The sequence below is a fragment of the Hyperoodon ampullatus genome (assembly GCF_949752795.1).
Source record: "Hyperoodon ampullatus genome assembly, chromosome: 2".
Classification (NCBI taxonomy): Eukaryota; Metazoa; Chordata; class Mammalia; order Artiodactyla; family Ziphiidae; genus Hyperoodon; species Hyperoodon ampullatus.
The window spans coordinates 28,937,818-28,962,284 of NC_136915.1; the positions used below are offsets into that span (position 1 = coordinate 28,937,818).

Consider the following 24,467-nt stretch of genomic DNA (forward strand, 5'->3'; position numbering starts at 1 on the left):
GGACCCAGGCCCACCTTCCTCAAACTGACCCAAAAGCCCAGCAGGATCAAGCCTCTGCACTCCCAATACCTCTTTCTCCTCCAAGCCTCTGCACAGCTGTTCTCTGATCGTGAACATTCTTCCCAGCCCTCGCCCTCTGTCAGTGGCTAATCCCTAGTCATCTTTCCAGCACTCACCCTTATAATGTAACTGCTTACTCACTTGTCTGTTTCTCCCATATGGCTGTTAGCACCATAAGAGCAGAAAGTAACTTGTTCAGAGCTATCTTCAGGTGCTGGACAGGGCCAACAGTGGTTCTTGATAAATATTTGCTGAATAAATGAATGAGAAGAACTGGCTAGTCCAGTGTGGCCCAGAAGAGCAGCCAACCCTTTTGGAAGGTTCTTCATCCTGCCTCAGAGGGCCACATCAGCACAAAGACTGGAGAGAGGGCTTTGTGGGTAGAAGCTGCCATTCAACTCTTTCTGAGCTCAAAAGGCTGTAGAGCTAAACACTCAGGATTTACATTAGACAGACTTGGGTCCACCACTCTTAGGCCGGCCTGTGACTTTGGCCAGGGCACTTGACCTCTCCTGGGCTTCAGCTTTCTCATCTATTGTAAGGATGAGCTATGTTCATGTAAAGCACTCGCATCTTGCCTGACCTTCAGCAAGCACCCAATAAATATTAGCCATCACTACTAGGTTTGGGATGCCACTGAGCTTCCCAGGAAAGTTCTGTTCTCTCTCTTGTTCCCCATCAATGTACCCATGCACAGGAGGCATCAGAAAACATGACAGCACAGAATTGAACAGTTTTCTGGAGCGGAAAGAACACTGGCCCCTTAGGGAAAAGGAAACCAATATTTGCCCATATCGAAGAACAGCAGCCCTCCTGTTTATGGAGCACACGCTGTGTGCCAGGCATTGGGCTCTGGGCTTCCCTCTCTGGGCGAAACCTGGGGAACTGGAAGGCAGAAAGGGAACCGGACTAAACTAGGAGGAATCGGAAGACAGGCCTCTTCACCCCCACCCGGGCCCCTCCAGGAGGGCTCAGGTCCTCTGTCGCCACCCCGGGGGGCCGAATCCCCTTCCCCCCAGCTGGCCCAGACAACCCCGCTCTCCCCAGACCAAAAGCCTGGGCTCCGGCCTCTCCTCCCTCCACCCCCTGTCCCCCGCTCGGGCAGAGGTGGCTTCTTCTGGAGAGAGCAGCTGGCTCGAGTGCAGTTCTGCCGTTTTATTTTTCCTGGGATACTCAAGGGGATGTGGGAACAGCCACAGGTGTGGTGAGGGGAAGCCCCCATCTCCCCTCCCCAGCAGCTGGGAAAGGAGAGAGGCCCAGGCGCCCTGGTCCTGGGTTGGTCCAGCCACTGTGGTCCCTGGGCCCGGTGGGCTGAGGGCTGAGGGTAGAGCCCCTGGGAGGGTGGGGCGGGCTCCTAGGCGGGGTTCGGGATTCTTCATAAAAAGCCACGAAGCTTGATTCCCCACGAAGCCCAGCCCCGCGGGGTGGGAGGGACGCAGAGCCCAGATGGGGGACCCGGCCCGGCCTGGCCCGTGGGGTAAGTAATGGCAGAGATGGTGCCCGTGGGGAGGAGGTGGGGACGAAGCGTCGGACCTGGAAGGTGGGGGGTCCCGGTGGGAGCGCAGGGCGGAGAGGCACGGCCCCCAGCCCAGCCCGGGCGCCTTCGCGTGGGGTCGGGAAGGTAAAAAACCCACGAGACCGTGACGGGCAGGAGGGGCCGGGGCGTGCGGTGCCGGCGCGGCGGGCGCACGGGGCGGCCCGCGTTCACAGTGACCTCGACGCTGGGTGTACAGTACGGGTAGAAAACCGCGGGCCCGGGCCCGGGCTGGGCGGGCCGGGCCGGTCACAGCCTGGTCTGGGCCTCGGGGATGTAGATCTCGATGCTGTCGGCGCTCTCGGTGGCCGAGCTGTGGCGGAAGGAGGCGGCGCGCTTGGCCGCCAGGAGCCGCTTGCGCGCTTCCTGCCGCTGCCGGTCCACCGAGTCCAGGGAGCGCTCCTTCACCGGCACGCCCCGGCCCCGCAAGGGCTTCTTTGGTATCGGCGGAGGGACCTTCTTCTCCTCCTGCAGGCAGAGGGAGCGGCACTTAGTTTGGGGGCGGGTCCCACCCGACTTCCCAACTGGCGCCCCCGCGGCCCGAACAGTTAACAGCGCGCGCCTCTGACTCGTGAGAGCGGTTCTTGAGAGCGTGGGACGGCCCCCGAAGCCCCAGGGGTGCTTGTTCTGCCAAGGTCAAACCCACATTTTTCATTTTTCAAAGAGATGGACTCGAGCGCCCCCTGGTGGAGCCGTTTTCCACAACTCGCATCAGACGTTCGCTCCCTCCCGGGGAGTGGAGCCGTTCCCTCCTGGTCCAGAGGAGTGCAGTTCCCCCGACCCAGGCAAGGCAATGAGGGCTCACGTTCCAGGCTGCTGGGACCCATCACTGACAAGGTCTAGTGAGATGAGGGCTGAGGGGACCTTGAAGGTCCCCTCTGTGCCGAGGTCCAAGCTGCCCTTCTGGAAGCTCTAGTTTGGCTCCCTCAAACGACAGCTGGTCCGAGGTGGCTGGAGCCACCAAAGGGTTCTTGCAGCTCAGGCAGTGATGAGCAGTGGGACCAAGCAGAGGGCAGTGACCAAGAGCAGGGTCGAAGAGGGTCACCATCACCTGTCCAGGACTACCTTTGCTGCCCAGGGTCTCTTCTCCTGCCTTCCTCTCCCCCCCGCCGCCCACACTCTCTGGGGAAGGGCATTTTCCAGGGTCTGGACTCTTGGTTTGAAGGGACCTCCCCCCACCTTAGGCTCCAGGAGTTTCCAGCTGTTGGCCTTGAGTTGCTGTAGCTCCAGGAACTTGAGGGTAACATCCTCGATAGAGAGCTGCAAGAGGTCCCAGAAACCCGCCAGGTCCTGGAAGGTGGGCACGGGGAACGCAGTGGGGTCCTGCAGTGGAGGCAGACAGAGGGGAGGCAGTCAGTCGGCAGGGTCTGGGCCCCAGCTTGGACCAGAGAAAGCCCAACCCACCCTCACTGTCAGGAAGCTCAACCTGGGAGAGTGCGGAGGGGACTGGGAGGTAGGGAGACAAGACAAACACCTGGTCTCACTTCCAGGCACACACACACTCCAGTCCCCTACCAGGTACACACACCTGATAGGCTCTGTGCCATGGGCACTCACCATGCTTTGCTGACACAGCCGGAAGAACTGCTGAACCTTCTGGGACAGGAGAAGTTGTGTGCTGCCCACGGCACTGCGGATCTTCTCCAGGACTGGAGAGCAAAAGGAGATGCGGGGAGAGGAAAGATGCCTCTCCTTACCCAGCCTCCAGGAAGTCTGCCCTGAATGACTGACCCCTCCGTTATCTGGCACCGTCTATCCGTCTGTCTCCTCCGGCCCCCTCCCCATCCCATCCTCAAGGTCTTAACAAGCAGCTCCTATCCCACTTCACCAAGAAGACTGTCTCCCCAGACACTGATGTTTCTTCTTTCATACGATCTACACTTGAGTGCTTATCCTCCTGTGTCCGCTTCCCTCCCATGTCAGAGAACAGATGGAAAGCAGTGCCAGCCTAGCGCAACAGCCTTAGCCAGGCACTAGCTCTGTGACCACTCATTGGCAGAACTTTGTCACTCGTCAGTATATGACTCCTTGGCTCATTGAGAATTACCAAATAATGTCACGTGCATGACTCTTGTCTTCTAGTCACTATCCCATCAACTTGGGGATTCTGCGGTTAAGACTGTGTCTCCCCTCAGACTGGACTTGCAGGGAAGGGCATGTCCTCCCTCATGCAGGGCCCTGTCTTCCTGGCTGAATCTCCTTCTCCTAGGCCTCCGACGTGAGCTGACACTGTGCACTGCCTCCCCCTCTGCCTGAAGTCCTGGTCTCACACCTGGATCAGACCTGGATTCCCACACCAGCCCAGATGGGAAGAGGGTCCCCTCAATCCCCATGGACTTGGGCTGGCAGCCATCTCCTAGAAGGCCCAGCCCTTTCACCTGGTCACTTTCCCAGTCCTAGCTCTGACCTCTGAAGCTGCTCCCTGCTTCCTTCCAAGAGCTCCCAACATGCCCTACTGCCAATGGGAGCCACCAAGGTCTGGGGCCATACGACCAAACTGTGAGAAAGGCACAGTCACGCCCAGCCAAAGGCCTCTCCTATCACATCGCGGTAGTGGCCGCCACCTCCATGATGCCTCCATGCCCAGAGTCCCCTCACTCACTCTCCTCCGGCAGTTCATAGTCCTCCGCCTCGCGCTCCATCTGCTGGCACCAGTGCTCCAGCTTCTCCACCTCCGCCCTCAGCATCTTGATGAACCACTCGCCATCCCGTGGGCTGGGGGACGTGCGGCCTGAGTCGGGGAGGCTACGTGAGCCGCGCTCCATCCAGGAGTCACGGCGCCCGGACCCGGGGCCGGGGGTAGGGGCAGGGGCAGGGCCGGGCGACCCATCGGTGGCCGGCGGCTCGTACGGCAGTGGGTAGCCCTCGCGGTAGGCCCACTGGCCCTGCGTGTGGACCGTGCGGAAGACTGAGTAGGTGGGGGCCCGGGGCCCGGGCTGGGGCTCAGAGGCGTGCCTCTGGAAGGAGCGTCCGAACTGCAGGGCCTTGTCTTCTGTGGCCACGGTGGCCAGGCCGGCCAGGCCCTCCAGCTCCAGGTCGGCCTGCACGCCGGCTGTCACACTGTTGGAGCGCTTGAACCTCGCCCGCCTGGTAAGAGACCTGGCGGTTATCTCTGTCCCTGCCCAGTCTCATCCCAGCCCTCACCCGCACCCCAGGCCAAAAGGAAACCTACAAAGTGATGGACATTCATTCACGACCTTTAAACGTATCAGTCCTTGCCACGGGTCGGTACCTAACATACCTGCCTGTTGCACCGGTTCTGGACAGGGGTGATATTCAAAATATTTAACCACCTGTACTCCATGGGCAGAACAGATGCTGGCAGACACCAATCAGACGGACAAAGCCAAAGTGCTAGGGCATCACCCCACAGAAGCTGGATTGTGGGCCAAAAGGGCCTGGGGAGGGTCCAGGGTGGTGGCTCTTTACCAATGAACACAGCATTGTTTCAGCATTTTAACAAACAACGTGTCTTCGCTAGCTCATACCAGCTGTACGGGTATATCCTCAGTCCTATGGAGAGATGAATAAACTATAGCACAGAGAGGCCCACAGTCACCCAGCTGCAAAACAGCAGAGCCAAGATCTGGACCCAGGGCTGCCACGCTCCACAGCCCAAGAACTTCCCACCACGCCAGCTGCTAGAACATCAGGAAGAACTGCCTTAGAGCAGCTGGCGAGAAGGGGTGGGCTGCAGCTGGGAGGACTTCTCCTCTAGGGACCCCATGGCTCAGCACGGAGCCTGGCCAGACACAGTCAGCCGGTGCCAGTGGAGCTGAATTAAGTTGTTGGCAGGAATGACACAGGGCCTGGAAATTTCTTGTCTTTGAGTTAACAATATGCAAATCTTATGCAAAACAGAACGTCAGTTGACCTTGTTCTCCCCCTCCCCACTGAGTTCAATCAGAGTGAGGGCTCTTTTCTATGAAGAGGTAAATGCTCCCTGAGGCGCATGAGGTTGGGGTCAGATAATAGATAATACTTAAAGGAGAGAGAGTCAGGAGATGTGAGGGTGGCAGGGAAAGGTGAACAGACGTTTGAGGTCTGGAAATTCAAGGACCATGAAAGAAAAGCCCATGTGTCCTAAGCTACCTCCACCCTCATATGGTCAGAAGAGAGAGGGATTTGGGGGGCCAGATTTAGGGGCTCCTCCTGCTTCCCAGAAGACTCCACCCCCCCACAACTTTAGCCTTCCTCATGCTGCCTGGGCCTTCTCTCCCTGCCTGCCTTGCCTGCCTGCTTCCCTCCAGCTGGCGGGCTGCCTGCTGGGAGCCTGTTGCCATAGAAACCAGGCCCAGAAGGATGCTGCAGGACCCAGGAAAGAGAGAGGCACTCATGTGCAGTCCCCAGCCAGCCCTATGTCCCAACCCCCACCCAGAGGAAGAGAAAGCAGGAACATATCCACATTGCCTCCCATGTGGTCTTCACCTTGGCACCTGCCCTGTCTTGCCCTGGTCGGGACTTGCATCTCTCTTTCCTTGACTATTGGATCAACCTCCTTTCGGACACTGCTGCCTCCACTCAGAATAGCACAGAAGAAGAGCAGTAGACTACGAGGCAGACCGGAGTTCTAACGCTGGCCTTGTTGCTATGTGCCTTTGGGAGGTCACTCACCCTCCACCTGGGCCTCCACTTGGGCCATCTAGTACGTATATATGTATGTGTGTATATAAAATACATTATATGATATATACGAATATATATTATATATAAACACACACACATATATGCTATAAAATGACAGGAATGAACCAGTACCAATGCCAAGGTACCTCCTCTCTCTAAAATTATACTTTGCAGGTGGGGGATGAGTGAAATAGGTGAGGGAGATTAAGAGGGACAAACTTCCAGCTACAAAAAAGTCACAGGGATGAAATGTACAGCATGAGTAATATAGTCAGGAATATCGTAGTCACTTTATACGGTGACAGATGGTAACTAGACTTATCGTGGTGGTCATTGAATAATGTATAGAAATATTGAATTTGCGCACCTGACACTACATAGTGTTTTAGGTCAATTACACTTCAATAAGAAATAATAATAAAATAATTTTTTGAATAAAATAAAATGAAATTATACCTTTTAAAAATTATACCTTGTAAAATTATACCTATGCATATTTTAAGATCTGGGGCCCAACATTCCCTCACCAATCCACCCAGCACTGGAGTAGTCTTTCTAAAGCTGACCTCTGCCCAACCCATTCCCCTGCTCAAAACCCTCCCATTGCTCCCCATTGCCAACAAGATAAAGCCCAGGCTTCCCGTGCTAGCATTTACTCTGGATGCAGTCCTCTCTGACCTCATCTCCCTTGAACCCTCCTTGCTCCCTAAGTAGATTATACTGGCCCTCACTTCAGCCTCTGCACGTGCTATTCCCCTGCCTGACATGGCCTTCCCCCCCCTCACTGCCTGTTGGTTCCCTGCTCAAGCCCCCTCCTCTTCTGTGAGCCCCCTGACTGCCCAGAGGCCATCCTCCTACCATCCCTCCCTCAGCCGTCCTCTTGCATTTGGAGGCGGTCCCACGGTTTGGTTACATTGCTCTGTTTCTGGTGAGAGTTTTGTATGTCTAACTGAACTGTCAGGGTGCCCTTTGGCTCCCTTTAAATATTTTTGTGCTTTGAGCTCCAGTTAGCCTCTGGCTCCTTCGGCGCTCCAGCAATTGCAAACCACACAGGTAAAGGTGGGGCTTGCCCCAATAAATACATTAGTGAAGATCTGCCTTCCCTATTTGCTTTTCTGTTACCCCCATGAAACATGGAGCTGTCCTTTGTCATCACTGGGTCTGTGCCTTTCACTGTCCTCTGAGGGATCCTGAGAAGATCACACTGTAGCTTTTTTTTTTTTTTTTTTGGCTGCGTTAGGTCCTCGTTGCTGCGTGTGGGCTTTCTCTAGTTGCAGCGAGCAGGGGCTACTCTTCGCTGCAGTGCGTGGGCTTCTCATTGCAGCGGCTTCTCTTGTTGCGGAGCACAGGCTCTAGGCACTCAGGCTTCAGTAGTTGTGGCATGTGGGCTCAGTAGTTGTGGCTCATGGGCTCTAGAGCACAGGCTCAGTAGTTGTGGCGCACAGGCTTAGTTGCTCCGTGGCATGTGGGATCTTCCCGGACCAGGGCTCGAACCTGTGTCCCCTGCATTGACAGGCAGATTCTTAACCACTGCGCCACCAGGGAAGCCCCACACTGTGTCTTGATGGAAGTAGACCACACAGTCTGGAACAGAAGCATGAATGCCCCAGCCTTCATGGTTCTCGAGTCAGTACCTCAAGTAGCTCTCTCACTGTGTCTACTTGAAGGAAGACCAAAGAAATTGAGGAGCTTATGGGATTACTGGAAACAAAATCTTCACCAACACTTCCAGCCAGGAGCCAGAGATCCGCACAGCACAAGCAGGAATTGGTCATCTTTGTGCAAGTGGCATTTAAAACCAGCAGTGTGAGACAAGATCACCCAAGAAAAGAGAAATGGAACAAAGATGCAAAGCCCTGTGGAACACAGATATTTCAGGGGCCAGTGGAGACACGTAGCCCCAGGCATGTCTAAGCCAGAGAGGAAGAGGAGGAAAATCAAGAGGAAGTCACCTAAAGGCAGACAGGGGACCACAAAAGGATGAAATCCTCAAAAAAGGGTCTCAAGCAGGAATGAGCAGCCAACTGGAAAATGCAGCCAGTTGAGAAAGAAAGGTGTCCATTGACTTGGCAATATGGAAGCCACTGGTGATCAGGGCAAGAGTCAGTTTGGTGGAGTATGGGGGCAGACGCAGATGGGAGGGGGTTGTCACGAGGTGGAGAAAACTAGGCAAGACAACTCTTCCAAAGGGCTTGGTTGAGAAGGAAGGAAGAAAGAGGACAATGTACCTTCAAGGAAGGGATAATCTGGTTATTTGTCAATTGTATCTCAGTAGAGCTGGAGGGGAGAAAAAGGAGGGACATATGGATGGTTCTCACATGCCATATCCCCAAGGGGTAGGTAGAATAACGGCCACCCAACAAAGTCCATGTCCTAATTCCCAGAAACTATGAATATGTTACCTTCCACAGCAAAAAGGACTTTGCAAAACTGATTCCATCAAGGGTCTTGAGACGAGATCCTGCACTCTCCAGTTGTGTCCATTTTAATCAAAAGCGTCCTTATAAGTGAAAGAGGGAGGCAGGAAAGTCAGAATCAGAGAAGCAGATGGGACAATGGGATCAAGGTTGGAGTGACTGCCTGTGAGGACTCAACCCGCCACTGCTGGCTTTGAAGACAGAAATGGGCTACAAGCCAAGGAATGCGGACAGCCTCTATAAACTGGGAAAGGTAAAAAAATGGATGCTTTCCAGAGACTCCAAAAGGGGTCAGTCCTGCCAACACCTTGATTTTAGCCTAGTGAAACCCAGTTCAGACTTCCAACCTCTAGAAATGTAAGATAATAAATATGGATTATTGGATGCCACTAAATTAGTGGCTATAATACTGTGCTGTAATAATACAGCAGCCGTAGGTAACTAATACAACCTGTAAAGAGAAGTCAATTCAAGCTAGAGAAAAGAGAGGCAGTAATCCAAGGACCAGATAGGAGGAGAACGAATAACCACTTTACATGAATCAATATGCTCACTCCTCACATTAGTATCACCCCTACTCACAGACGAGAAAACTAAGGCTTAGAGAACCTAAGTGACTTCCTAAGACCAGACACTTAACTTAGTGCAGTCTGTCTGCAGAGGCCAGCTCTTAAACCATTACACTCCACTGCCTTCCTAGGACTGAGGGACAGGAGCAGCTTTAACCAGAAAGGCAGATGCCTCAACCCCTGAGGCAGGACTGCTGGAGGAGGCAAGGAAAGAGGTGCCAGTTGGAGGCTGGTCCGGCAGTGGAGAGAGGTCCCACCAATGACCTCAGTCATTACAATGAAGTAAGCAGGGAGGTCGTCTGCTGGAGATTTGCGGGTGAGAAGGCTCGGAGAGGGAATGAGAATGAACAGTTTTAGGGAAGGTAGGCTAGCAGAGTGGTTAAGCATGTATGCTGTGGAGCCAGAATATCTGGGTCCAAAACCCAGCTCTATGGCTCGTGCCTCAGTTTCTTCATCTATAAAAGAGAATGATAATAGTACCTATTCACAGGATTGTTATGAGATAATGTATCTGAGAAACATAGAACAGCACGTGGCCTGCCCACTGCAAGTGTTAGCTGTTACATGGTGAGGCAGGAGGGTTTGTAGCTCACACTGAAAAGAAAGGGAGGTGGACAAATAAAATAATGGGAGCGTAGCACTGAGAACCCAGCCAGACCATTGTAGTTATTGATGATTATGATTGCCGTTGATCACTTCCATCTGTTCTCCCACAGCACTCTGAATAAAACCTTTGTTATACTCCACATCACACTGTATTGTAGTTAGTTATTTACATATCTGTCTCCCTTACTAAATTGGGCAGTTCCTCAAATAAACGTTGGTTTTTTGGTTGGTTGGTTGGTTGGAAGGAAGGATGGTAGAGATGACGAATCATCCCCCAACATTCATTCTCCTTTCTTCCTTAGTAATAGAATCCCACGATTTTAAGGTAGACACATGGCCCTTTCAAATAAAGATTCTTTTACCTATCTCCCTTGTAGCTAGGTGTAGCCATGTGGCTAAGTTCTAGCTCATAGGTTACAAGCAGAAGTCGTATGTGCAACTTTCAGAAAATGTCCTTAAAAGGAGAGGGCATGCCCTTCTTTGTTCCCTTCTCCTCCCTGCTGACCACAGTGTAGACAGGATGGCTGGACCTCAAGCAGCCATTTTGGACCATGAGATGGAAGCCACGTGCTGAGGATGGAGGAGCAATAAGATAGAGGGAGCCTGGGTCTGACACTGCGGAGCACCTATCAGCCCTCAGCTGACTCTCTGGACTTCTAAGCAAGAGAGAAATAAACTTCTATCATGTTTGAGTCACTGTCATTTGGGGGTTTTCTGTAACTCACAGCCAAACCTAATCCTAACTCTAACTGATCCATTTTCAGGGTAGTGAAGTCCAAGGCTTATGTCCCTATTTAGTTTTGGATTTGGCAGTATTTGCTGCAGTCTTCACCAATCGCTGCAAACACAGGAGAGAAACTGGCTTCAGTTATGAATCATCACTAATTCATAACAATGCCTTTCACAATATTTTCTCCCCAAGCCTTTTAACAAGGTTGAGGAGGCCTCCTCCCCTCAAGTCCTTTAGGGTGACAATGCTCACATTCCTGATGATTCTGGAAGTTATCATGGTTACTTCTGGGAGATGTTTCTCCTCTGATTCTTTAAGGGATAACACAAAAGGCTCTGGGAAGAAACTGGCTTATCCCAAGAGACATATTGTCCAAGGAATGCTCAACATCCAGGAGCTGTCAAGAAGTTTTGCCAGGAGTATCTGGCAGCAGGCTGGCGGGGGTGGGAGGGAGAATGGGCGTGGACATTTCAGCAAGGCTCAGCCATTGTAGCAGCTCCATCTCTGAGAAAGCATCTAAGAGCTTAAACATATAATCAATCAGGAATCCCCAAGTCCACCACCGCAGGCTGGGGGCTGGGACAGTGATGCCGAGGTGGGGCTAGGGTGGGAGACTGAGGAAGAGTCGTGACCATCCTGGAGTTGATGCTGAGGAATAGAGGCAGTGTCCACACCCCAGGCTTGTGGTCAGTCAGCGACTCATTGCTTTTGCAGGACTGCTCTTGGAATATAACTTCATAAGGATGGAAGCTTCCTGTTCTTTCTGCACATTCCCTTCCCAAGGTCCCAAAGCCAGAAAGGATCATGAAGCTGAGGAAGGGGTGGACTTCCAACACAGAGTTCTCCAGGGAGCCCTGGTTGGGCACAAGGGGATCTAAGTAGGGTTGTCAGATAAAATACAGGACTCCCAGTTAAATTTTAATTTCAAATAAATAACGGATAATTCTTTTAGTATAAGTATGTCTCAAGTACTGTTTGGGAAGTACTTATACTAAAAAAAATTCATTGCTTATCTGATAATCAAATTTAATTGGGTGGTGTGGTGTTTTTACTTGTTTACTTTGTTTTGTTTTTGCTGAATCTGGAATTTAAGATAAGATCTTAGTGGCAGGGATCTAGAAGTGGAAGCCACAAGGGGATCCCATGATTAGAGAGAAAGGCAAAAATCACATAGTTTTGATGTTCTCAAAAAGCCCTAGGAACAGACTTCTAATATCCAGCAATGACATCTGATGCATTCCTTTATCATGGCCCAGAGTGTGCTGGGTCTGGGAAGACAGGTGCTGTAGGATGCCCTGAGATGGGGGTGGTAACTGTTTCTTAATTATGCTCCCTCCCACCACAGGGTCTTAGCACCTGCTGGGCCTTCTGCCTGGAAAACTCAGCTCCCACTTGCACTTTGTTAATTTTTGTTCATCCTTCAGATCTCCACTCAAACGTCACATTCTCAGGAAATCCATGCCTGACCCCTCTGACTGGGTCAAAGGCCCCTATTACACACTCTCATAGTGTACATACCTCTCCTTTTTGGCTCCTGCTCAGCTGTACTTCTGCATCACTTAGGAGGTTCTTAGATTAACATGGCAGCGAGCTTCACAGGGCAGGGGCTGTGTCTGGTTCTGCTCACCTTTGTATCTTTGGTGCCCAGTACAGTACTTGACAGATAATAGGGTTATAATAAATGTCTGTGGACAGATGAATCTTAGGTGGAGGTGCAGTGGAGATGGAACTGAAGGGGCACCAATCCCAACCCCTGTCTATTTCTAAGCCAAGTCACCACTGATGATGAGCAACAGAACGGACCCACAGACAACTCCCAGGTATAAGGGGCTATAAATCTGCACTCCTCCCCCAATAGGTTAGCACGGAATACCTGAAAGGCAGAGAAGAAGAAACTTTTCCTCCCCAGCAATTTTTTTTTTTTTTTTTTTTTTTTTTTTTTTTTTTTTTTTTGCGGTACGCGGGCCTCTCACTGTTGCGGCCTCTCCCGTTGCGGAGCACAGGCTCCGGACGCGCAGGCTCAGCGGCCATGGCTCACGGGCCCAGCTGCTCCGTGGCATGTGGGATCTTCCTGGACCGGGGCACGAACCCGTGTTCCCTGCATCGGCAGGCGGACTCTCAACCACTGCGCCACCAGGGAAGGCCCCCAGCATATTTTTTAAACCAAAGTACAGAAAGAGAGAGAGAAATACTGGGACCAGTGAGACAGAAGCAAGGACAAGAGAGTCCAAGAAAATGGGGTGGCAGTGGGTGGGGGTCTAGGCCTGGATGTGTGCCTAGAAGGGCTGCTGGTATTCATGGCTCACTTTTATGTACCAGCTGGGGCATGGTGTGCAGTAAGTCAGACTTAAAGTGCCAGGGACATAAGGGAGAGAAAGGACAGTGCAGGTGTATAACTAAGGATGCCTTCAGCAGACAAGCAAGGGAGCCTGGCCAGGAAGATGGGCCAGATTTCTTCTCTCCCCACCTGTCACCCCCTCTGGATTCCCAGTGTGATCACCTGTCCCAAGCAATTCAGTTCTTTAGACATTTATCCATAAACCTTCTCCTCTCCCCTGCCCACCCCTCCAAACCTCCCCAAGCACCTACACAAGAGCAAGGAAGACCTCATTCTCTGCCTGTCCCCACCCTTCCTTGACTTCACTCCAAAGGCTTCCAAAATTGGTCCCACTTCTCTCTGTAACTGCTGCTGACGACTGATCAATGTAGTGGACTGAACTAACTTAGGAAGTTCCCACCCACCCCACCCCCATACATACAGAAATGCTGGATCAAATAAAGCCCAAAAGATGGTTTTGCTACAATGCCAAGCTTGAAAGCAGGAAAGAGACATCTTCAGGTATCAGAAACAAAAAGGAAATTCAAAACCTTAGTGGTGAAAGGGAACCTAAGCCAAGTGAGCCACAGGAATATAGGCCAGATATATCCTAGAGGCTAGATGGTAACGCCCAGGGAGGATTAAAGGAGAGACCCCAAGCCTGTGCATCCTGGGGACCTGGAAGGAGACCCCGTGCATAAAGCCAGCAGCCAAAAAAAAAGGTTGTTTCATTTACAAACGTGGACTAGAAAATTCATGTCATGATTCAGGTATGTGGCCTGGAAGTAGGATGCTGAGAAATCAGAATATTAAAGCTGCTCTGGTTGTGGGTATGGGGTTTGAATGAGTAGTACCAGTGAAATACAGAAACCTCAAGCTGAGATATTAACTCTAAAACTGGTCCCAAGCTCAAGCAATACTTGAGCATAAAGGAAATTGAACCCAGGAGGAAGCAGTGGGCAGTAACAAGCAATAGTGAACACATAAACTGTTAAAACATGTTTGTAAATCCAAACTATTAAACCATAAAAGATAACAACAACAGATTTTTTAAAGGGTTTTAAAGGCAGGGATTTTTAAAGAGGTATAATCAAAATACTAGATAAATATAACATGCAATGGGAGAAAATATTTGCAAAAGAAGCAACTGACAAAGGATTAATCTCCAAAATATACAAGCAGCTCATGCAGCTCAGTAGCAAAAAAAACAAACAACGCAATCCAAAAATGGGCAGAAGACCTAAAAGACATTTCTCCAAAGAAGATATACAGATTGCCAACAAATACATGAAAGGATGCTCAACATCACTAATCATTAGAGAAATCAAATCAAAACTACAATGAGGTATCACCTCACACTGGTCAGAATGGCCATCATCAAAAAATCTACAAACGATAAATGCTGGAGAGGGTGTGGAGAAAAGGGAACCCTCTGGCACTGCTGGTGGGAATGTAAATTGATACAGCCACTATGGAGAACAGTATGGATGTTCCTTAAGAAACTAAAAATAGAACTACCGTATAACCCAGCAATCCCACTACTGGGCATATACTCTGAGAAGATCATAATTTAAAAAGAGTCATGTACCACAATGTCCATTGCAGCTCTATTTACAATAGCCAGGACATGGAAGCAACCTGTGTCCATTGACAGATGAATGGATAAAGATGTGGCACATATATACAATGGAATATTACTCAGCCATAAAAAGAAACGAAACTGAGTTATTTGTAGTGAGGTGGATGGACCTAGAGTCTGTCATACAGAGTGAAGTAAGTCAGAAAGAGAAAAACAAATACCGTACGCTAACACATATATATGGAATCTGAAAAAAAACACAATGGTTCTGAAGAACCTAGGGGCAGGACAGGAATAAAAACGCAGACATAGAGAATGGACATAGAGAACGGGGAGTGGGAAGGGTAAGCTGGGATGAAGTGAGAGAGTGGCATGGACATATATACACTACCAAATGTAAAACTGATAGCTAGGGGGAAGCAGCCACATAGCACAGGGAGATCAGCTCGGTGCTTTGTGACCACGTAGAGGGGTGGGATAAGGAGGGTGGGAGGGAGACGCAAGAGGGAGGGGATATGGGGATGTATGTGTACATATAGCTGATTCACTTTGTTATACAGCAGAAACTAACACAACACTGTAAAGCAATTATACTCCAATAAAGATGTTAAAAAAAAAAAAAAAAAAAGGGCCGACTCAGGGCTGGAAGGCATGGGAACCACTGGTTCTGCCCTGAAGGAGGAGGAAGCTGCCTGTTGCCAAACACACCTGATGGCTTTCACACTTTGATGGCCCTTGAGATTGCTTTGTAGAATCACTCTTTTTTTTTACCAATAAAGGAAGAATTTAAAACATATATATATATATATATATATATATATAACATGGAAAATGGGAGGAGGGAGTTAAGAAGGAAATTAAAGTGTTCCAAGGTTCTTGTTTTGTGCCTATTTCAGGATAGAAATACTAATTTTAGACTTTATCAGAGACATATGAAATTAAGTATATTTGTTTAAAATTTGAGGGAAATCACTACTAAAACGTAAACTTCCAAAGCAGTGGAGGGATGGAGGGAACAAGAGAAATAAAGTCACCTTGATCAGTTCAATAGAGGGCAGAAAAGTAGGGGAGGAGGAAAGCTAAGAAAAAGCATGTCCAGTAAAAATTTTTAAAGAGATGATAGAAATAAGGCCAAATAAATCAGTAATCAAAAAATATATAAATGGATTAAATAGGTCTACTTAACTCTATTAAATAGGTCTACTTAATGGATTTAATAGGATTAAAATATACAAATGGATTAAATAGGTCTACTTAACTCTACTTAATTTTAGGAGTTTAGCATAACCTTAATGCCTGAACTGAAAACAATAAAACAATAAAAAAGCATGTCCAGTAGAAAATTTTTAAAGAGATGATAGAAATAAGGCCAAATAAATCAGTAATCAAAAAATATATAAATGGATTAAATAGGTCTACTTAACTCTAGCCCCATACTGCTTATAAGCAACATATCTAAAACATAAGGCTATGGAAGGTTGAAAGACAAAGGATGGAAGAAGATATAATGGAAAATTAATCAAAAGAATGCAGATGTAGCAATAAAATCAGGCAAAAATCAACTTCAAGGCAAAAACCAACAGTAAGGATGAAAGGCATCCTATTTAATGATAAAAGGGCCAACCCACCAAGAAGTTACAACAATCATAAGCCTGAATACTAAATAGCATTCTCTCAAATTAAGAAAAAATTAATAAAATTCCCAGGGAAAATGACACATTCACAATCATAGTGAGACATTTTTAAAACACCTCACTCAGAACTCTTAGATCAGGCATCCAAAAAAAATCAAAGATAAACATTTGAAAAATGCAATTTATAAGTCTGACCATATATATGCTATATGTGTATGTAATGAAGGAAGCCTTGACAAATTCTAAGGAATAAATATCATATAGAATACATTCTATGACCACAATATAGCAAATCTAGAAATCAAAAATGAAAAGGAGGCCCTCAAACAAAAAAATACATTTCAAAGCTAAAAAAAATTAAAAAATAAAAAATTCTTCTAAATAATTTACAAGTTAAAAAGGAAGTTATGATGAACTTCCTAAAGGAAGTTAGTTACAAACTATTTATAACTGAACAATGAAAACACTGCATCCCAAAACTTATGAGATGCAGGTACAGCAGTGTAGTTAGAAGGGAATTTACAGCCTTAAAAACACGTTAGAAAATAAGAAATAGTGTTCAAGAGGCTGAAAAAAATCAAACATGGTAGAAGAAAGAAAATAACAGAGAAGTAGTAGAAGAAAGGAAATATTAAAGATAAAAGAGAAACAAGGGCTTCCTTGGTGGCGCAGTGGTTGAGAGTCCGCCTGCCGATGCAGGGGACACGGGTTCGTGCCCTGGTCCGGGAAGATCCCACATGCCACGGAGCTGCTGGGCCCGTGAGCCATGACCCCTGAGCCTGCGCGTCTGGAGCATGTGCTCTGCAGCGGGAGAGGCCACAACAGCGAGAGGCCCGCGTACCGCAAAAAAAAAAAAAAAAAGAAAAGAAACGAGAGATGCTCACCCAAATCAAAAGCTAGTTTTCTAAGACTAATAAAATGTAATTTTAAAAATATATTAAAATGATAAAATATACAAACCTTGAGCAAAATGAATCAAAAAAGAGAGGTAGGGTATAAGCATATGGTATTAGGAATAAAAAGGGGGGCATAACCTATAAATATAATAAAAATGTGTAAAATTATAATACCATGAGAAAGAATATTTGTACCAAAAATTTTGAAAACTGTCAATTTTTGTTAAATGGTCCATTTTTTAGAAAAATATAAATCATCAAAATTGACTGAAGAAGAAAAATAAAACCATAATAGATCAATAACCATGAAAGAAACTGAAGCTGTAGTTCAAAAAGTTTCTCTTATCCCAAAAAGGCCCAGATAGTTTTTTGCAACCTTTACCAAACCTTTAAGAAATAGATAATTCCTACTTTACACAAATCGTTTCAAAGAACAGAACAGAGAGAATGCTACCAAACTCATTTTAGGAGTTTAGCATAACCTTAATGCCTGAACTGAATAACAACAGTAAAAACAAAATTGTAAGCCGATATCACTTATGAACATAAATATAAAAATCTTAAATAACAATAGCTATTCAAAAATCCAGCAACCTATATGAAAATAATACAGCAAGACTGTGCCAAAAACTGTTAGAGTTCCATTTCCCATTCTTCTCTTTGTGTTTAGCCATAAGAACCCTGATTTTCAGCTCTGCTCATTGCACACTGCTTCCCAATACAAGACTATTCCACAGCACCTCCCTTGCAGCTAGATGCCACCATGGGATGAGTTTTTAGCCAGCATGATGTGGGAAAGTGTTGTGTGTAACTTTCAGGAAATCTTTTTTTTTTTTTTTTTCTGGCCTCACTGTGTAGCTTGCGGGATCTTAGTTCCCCGACCAGGGATTGAACCTGGGCCACGGCAGGGAAAGTGCCGAGTCCTAGACTACTGGACTGCCAGGGAATTCCCGCAGGAAGTCTTTTTTAAAGGAAGGACTGCATCCTTCTCCTCCCTTTCTCCTTGGTGCTGCTCAGAATGCAGACAGGATGGCTGGGGCTTGAGCACCAGCTCCTTGGTTATGAGTGATATACAAAAGGTAGAAGATCAGCAAGATAGGAGGAGCCTGGGGTCCTGACACTGAACTTCTACATCCAGCCTTTTTCTTTTTTCTTGGTGAGAGAGAAATATACTGAAGACACTATTGAGACCCTGTTACAGCCAAACTTAATCCAAACTGATAATGGGATCAAGTGGGGTTTATCCCAGGAATGAAAGAATCGGTCAACATGGAAAATCTATTAATATAATTCACTACATTACAGATGAAAGTATTCAATCTATGATCATCTAGGTAGATTCTGGAAAAGCACTCAATAAAATTCCACTCTCATTTTTTATTAAAAAATAAAAATTAAAAGCTCTTAGCCAACTAGGACTAGAAGGGAATTTCCTTAACCTGATCAATAGTATCCATCAAAATCTGTTGCAAACATCATCATACTTATAAGTGGGCCTTAGAAGATATTCACTAATATCAGGAAGGACATAAGAGTGCTGCACTCAACAGTAAACTAGAAGTCCTCTTCAATGCACTATTACAAGGGAAAGAAATTTTAAAAATACAGATTTAAAAGAAATATCCTCATCTGCAGAAAATATAACTGACTATATAGAAAACGCATCGTGATTTTCAGACAAACTTTGGGTCCTAGTAAGAGAAAGCAGCAAGGCTGTTGAATACAAAATCAACGTATAAAACTTAATAGTGTTCCCAGACACTGGTACTGCCCAACTGGAAAAAAAAAATCCCCAACATAAGATTGTTCATAATGCCTTTCTTCTGGATCATGAAAAAATCCTGCTTCCTAGCCTCTCCATACCCACCATTACTTCCCTGAAATTCATTCTCCACTCAGCAGCTGGTGATCTTTTGTAAACATAAATTAGATCATACCACACTCCTTCTTTAACCTTTTAAGGGCTACTCATTAGTTAGAATTAAATTCCAGCTCTTTATCATGCCCATGCTGTACATGACCTGGCCCCCATCTATTCTCCAATCTACTCCCTCCCCACTGTCCTGTCCTGTTCCACACCAGCCACATGAATTTTCTTTCAGTTCCCAATGCATGTCAAACTCTTTCCTGCCCCAGTGCCTTCACATATGCTATTCCCTCTTCCTGGAATGCTTCCTCCCGTGACCATCACCTGAGTGTTCCTAGTCAACCCTCAAGTCTCAGCTTAAATGTCACCTGCTTAACCTAAATAAAGTCCCTTCTCTCTTAGCACCTGCTTTTTTCTTTCATATTCCCACCATAATTGTAATAATATCACATTACCTATTATACCACAGTGTGTAATCATATTTTTACTCATGGGTTGTTTATTCATTGCCTTGATTCCCTTCTAGGCCATAACTTCTACGAGGGTAAGAGTCATGTCTTCCACATTTCCCTGAGCATTTAACAGGCGCTGTCATATGCTTATGACATAATAAGTGTTAATAATACTTATTAACAGATGCTTAATAAGTATTTTCTGAATGAATCAATCCACAAATGAATGACAGAGGTTGCTGATATAGTCTGAGTCTCAGTAGAATGCCTGCTGCACTCTTCCCAGAATTCAGGCTTGTTAGGAGGAATGGGGGGACCCCCAGGGGTCTATATGGATGAGGGACCAAGAAGCCCCATGAGGGAGCAAATGGGGGCACATGGGCTTGGTTTCTGGTCGACGGGGCAGCATTAGATTTGGGGGCAGTGTTCTGAACGCAGAGCTGCACCCAGCCATGACTCCTACCCCGCCTCTCAAGAACTCAAGTCATAGACTTGCAGAATTGGCTTTACCATAAAGTGCTACTTTTCTGTGATCTTTGCGGAATATTAAGAATTTGGAGGACGGTAGCTTTCAGTAATAATGGGGGCAACAAGGGCGCCTTTTTGCCACACTCGATGGAGGCATTTACAGCTTCAGGAGCATACGGAGCTGCAGGGAGCTAGTGTGAGAGTAGAGAAAAGTGATGAATCCCCGCAGGAACCCCAAGAAGTCTTGATCAGGCGCACACGCACACGCACACACACACACACACACACACACACACACACACACGATGCTCCAAAGGGTTCCCATAAATAGTTGGGGGAATTTAGGGAAGGTCTAAAACCCAACAATGGCAACCGGGAACAGAGCTGTGAGGGACTGCTACTGGCACTCTAGTTTTATTCCTTCAAGGGGTATGGCCTGGGCAACACAGATTACCATGAAACTCTTACAGCCAGCCCCAGGCAGGTTCCCAGACACCACACTTAGGGCCACTGGCCTGGGAACACTGCAGCCCAGAGGGCAGATGGGCCACTATGACACTGCCACATGGCCATTAGAGAAAGCATCTTCCCACAGGAAGCCAACAACAGAGGGATTCCTCCCAGTATTCCCTCCAAAGCTCTCAGTGTTAACTTTTCAGTTCGAAATTAAGGAAACAATGTTTCTGAGGCCACCTAATGCCAGAATAGTGGCTGTTGATTTCTCTCATACACCACAGACTCAGGCATATAATAGGTACCCCCAACTGGTTAAATGCTTGTATGAGCTGAGTGGGGAGGAGTATTATATCTGCCAGGGGCCCCTGGGAGGCAATCTTCACGCTTGTTTCTTTCTTTTTGGGTTCACATACTTGTACACCACGGGAAGTAACGAGGGATTGGAAAGATCCTGTTATCCCCTATAAAGGACAATTGCCAGAGGCCTGCTTTGCACCTACCTGCTACTTCTCCCTACTACCCCGTTCCCGGGACCACTGTATTCTCCTGTCCACCTCACAGCACCTGGGACAGGTATGGGTACAAGGAGAATTCACTTTAGACTGCCCTGGCGACATCTCCGTGGAGAGCCTCTGTGGCTGCTCTGACACCTCCCCATTCAAAGGGCTTGTTCTCAGGACCAGGAAGAGAGGGTGTGCAGGGAGCCCAGGCCAGTGAGGTCGTTATGCATCCCTCTCTCCTCTTCTCCACCCCACCCCCAGCAAAGCCTGAAATACCCCCACTCGGACCCACCTCTTGTCTTCTTCCACCTGTACACCGATGGAGTGGAACTCTCTTCGACTCCTGTTCTCCGTGTCCGAGTCTGAGATAGTCTCCACCTGGTGGCAGGATTGGGAAGTCAGCGGCCAGGGCTAGACGGAGGGACGCAAGCCCTTCCCAGGGGGAAGGGCAAGCGATGCCTGAGCCCCAAGCCAGCTGGCAGATCCTGAAAAGACAATCTGCCTGAACAAGATGAGAGGCCCAGGAGGTTAGATCCATCAAGGTGCCAACCTCTGGGCACCGCTCTCCGCTCGCCAGGGGTGATGGTGCCAGGATGAGGGTCAAGGATGTGGGCTGGGGCTGTTTGGAGCAGCCCCGTCGATGACCAAGCTAAGAGCAAGCGAGGAAAAGGTCTATGTATCCAGAAGGCCCCACTGACCCCCTCAATCCATCCTCAACCGGACGGGGCCTGAACTTTCCTCGGCGCCTCCTCCTTCCATACCTGCACCCCGATGGACGGCCGCCACTTGCGCTGCCGCGCCAGGCTCCGCAGCTCCTCCCTGCCTGGAATGGTCTTGATGATGAGTGTGGGGGGCTTGGGGCTGGCCCGGGGTGACACCGGCGCCAACTCCAGGGTGCGCGCGCCCATGGCCGGGCCGTCCAGCCCGTCGGCGGAGCTGCAGCGCCGGGCTGGGCCCTCTGCCGCGGTGAAGCTCTCATGGGCGGAGTCGGTGCTGCTCTGGGCGGTGATGGAGATGCGGGGCGGGGCCTGGCTTCCCGGTGGGATGGGGGGCGGGGCCTTTCTGAAGTTGAAGGCTGTGGCCAGGGAACGCAAAGACACACAGGGTGAGAAACACGTCCTGGCAGGTGTCTGCCGCTCCCCACACCCACGCGGTACCACAGGACCCAGCAGCCACGTGTACTCCACGTGCTGCTACGTACAGAACCACGGATCCTTCTCCCCATCATCCGACCCAGAGAGGCAAGCGATCTGTCCAGGGTCACACAGCAGAGCCGTGACCGGGGCCAGAAGCGGACCCAGATCGCTCTCCAACCTAGGGCGGGGCCAGGGACAGAGGGGGCGTACTCACAGGAGCCGGGCCTCCCTGAGACAGAGGCAGGGGTAGCAAGGAGGGGCAGGCAGTCATCGTCTTGAGAGCAGCCGGCCTGGATGGCCCGGAGGTAGCTGTGGCTCCGCATGCGGAAACAGCCGGGCAGGTCCAGGGCGTCCACGGCCTGGGACTCCAGCTCCCCAAACACGGACCCGCACACGGCCTCCAACTGCTGGTTCAGCTCCTCGCTGAGCTGGGTACAGGGGCCAGAAGGACAGTTACCGTGGTGCTGAGATGGGATGGGAGCGTCTCTGAGGCACTTTGCCTTAGGATTATATCTAGTTCTGCAGAAGCTGTGTCTCTGTGTGACTCTTAATGCCTTTGGACTAAAAGAAACCCTCACCCCCTGCAAAGAAAGATGGAGGCACCTCTGCCCTGTGCTGCTCGCCAGGCCTGCTTTGGGACCAGCCTTGGGGTCTAATCTTTCCTCTAAATACTCCTCCCTCGACACCCCCCCATGCCTCTCCCAGACGCCTATCTCGGGTGCCTCCAGACCACCCCATCTTCCTCTCCACCTGTCCCAGCCCTTCACGTTTCTCTCACCTGACCCTGGGGGGAGAGGACCAGAGAGCTGACAGCCACCCTCCTGCCAAGTATGGGGGTGGGGTACTGTAGGGAAGGACAACTTTTATTGTATTATTTATGACCAACTGCATTACAAAAATGATGGAAAGCAACCTACAGAGATAACATCATGTGGCAGGAAGGAAGGTAATGGGTACATAACGGAGCAAAAATTATCATCCTTCAAGTGTTCCAAGCCCTCCCCCACCTTCTGCCCACTAACTAGGGTTCTGGTTCAGCCTGCCAGTTCCTTCCTTGCCCTCATCCTCTGAGGAAAGTTCAGCCACTGCTGATTGAGGTTCTTGGTTTTGGTTTTGATATTTTGTGATGCAGAATCCATGGTGTTAAAAAAAATTGAAGCAACTAAGAAAAAGCAAAACAAAAATTTTGTTCATGGAACCATGTCACATAACACTGCACTAAGACTAAGTATACCAGCAGCTGTAGCTTCATTTGCTTTATATGAGAAAACTGACACAAAGAAAATATAAAGGTAGGGAAGAAGGTGGTTCAGTGGTAAGCTCAACACCCAGAGCACAGGATGGTTGCACATTTGACCCTGAGCTTCAGAGCACCCATAGCTTCAAGGAGTATAGCTTCTGGGTTGCCCACATGGGCTATGTTGTGAGACTCAGCTGGACTCAAGTGCTGGCTCTGCTACTTCCTAGCAGTGTGGCCTGGGAACGTTATTTAAAGTTTGGGGCCTCTGTTTAATCACCTGTCAAATGGGAATGATAATGGTACCATCTTCATAGGGCTATTTAGGAGACTCAAAGAAAAACATGGGAGGCACTTGGTGCAGGTAAGCCCTCAATCAGTGCCACAGGATGGTCTCAGGGCCTACCTGGTAGACACAGGCCACCACTCATGACAATCACACTATTCTTGTCACTGAGTCCAAGAGAAATTCCCCCATGGGTGATTATGTAGAGGCCACTGGATGAAGTCATGGACAAGGTCCTCAGTAGCATCCACATGGTGAATGCGACAGCAAGTATCCCATGGCTGCATCTTGTGACCTCCCAGGAAAGATTCATGGCATCATATTTATGTACAGTCAACAGAGAAAGGAGTAGCTTGACTCATGTGTAAATTGCAGCTCAGTGTTTCCAAACCCGGCCCCCAAAGCGTATATGACATTATATCACTAGAGTCTATCTCAAATTGAGCAGGAATTTCCATCCTATTCTACAGATAGGCAAACTAAGGCTCAGAGACGGCAGATGAATTATCCAAAGATGCCCAGCATGTAAGTGAGAAAACTAAAGTGTCCAGTTTCCTGTCTCTCCTGCCAGGCTAACTGAGCATCAGAATGTCCTGGAGAGCTTGTTAAACCTATATTAACTCAGTCCCCGCCCTAAGGATCTGAACCCAGGGTTCTCTAACTATAAGCCTCTCTTCACCTTGGCTGCTTTGAAGGTCAGAGCCAAATTTGCTGGAGATTCGGTGATTCCAACATGGGTCCAGTAACTAAAAAGAAAGATTGTCTGCAGCTTTTTCTAAAGGAACTTCATTACAAGTGTACAGAAATCACAGGCCATGGACAAATCAATCCAAGATCCTGTAGACGTGAAGTTCTCCCATGTTTGTCCGGCACAAGCCACACTCCTGTGGCACCTGTGACTTTCACGACTCCTTGTGAGTCTACCTCTCATTTTCCTATCTCTTGACCTCTCGGGTACCAAGCACCAGTGGTACCTGAAGCTCAGGAGCTGATCTAACTCTTGCTATTTCTAGGCTGGGTTCAAGATACTCCCCAACTAGAACCAATCCAGCCCAGAGGGTCCCTCTGAAGCACAAGAAAGTTTATATAACCCTAGC

General features: G+C 48.6%; 1 protein-coding gene across 2 annotated transcripts in view; it reads right to left on the bottom strand.

The window, feature by feature from the left end:
* Positions 1-1,843: 1,843 nt before the first annotated feature.
* DLGAP3 (DLG associated protein 3) overlaps positions 1,844-24,467 on the bottom strand; it is a gene marked incomplete at both ends in the record, with an annotated part of 37,937 nt that continues 15,313 nt past the window's right edge. The window contains 7 exons of one of the 2 annotated variants that reach the window (XM_079697070.1): positions 1,844-2,062; positions 2,774-2,884; positions 3,152-3,243; positions 4,197-4,681; positions 21,004-21,089; positions 21,473-21,786; positions 22,062-22,275. In XM_079697070.1, the coding sequence (XP_079553196.1) occupies positions 1,844-2,062; positions 2,774-2,884; positions 3,152-3,243; positions 4,197-4,681; positions 21,004-21,089; positions 21,473-21,786; positions 22,062-22,275 (1,521 nt within the window). Of the gene's footprint in view, positions 2,063-2,773; positions 2,918-3,151; positions 3,244-4,196; positions 4,682-21,003; positions 21,090-21,472; positions 21,787-22,061; positions 22,276-24,467 lie in introns of both variants that reach the window. The other variant, XM_079697069.1, reaches the window with a different exon arrangement.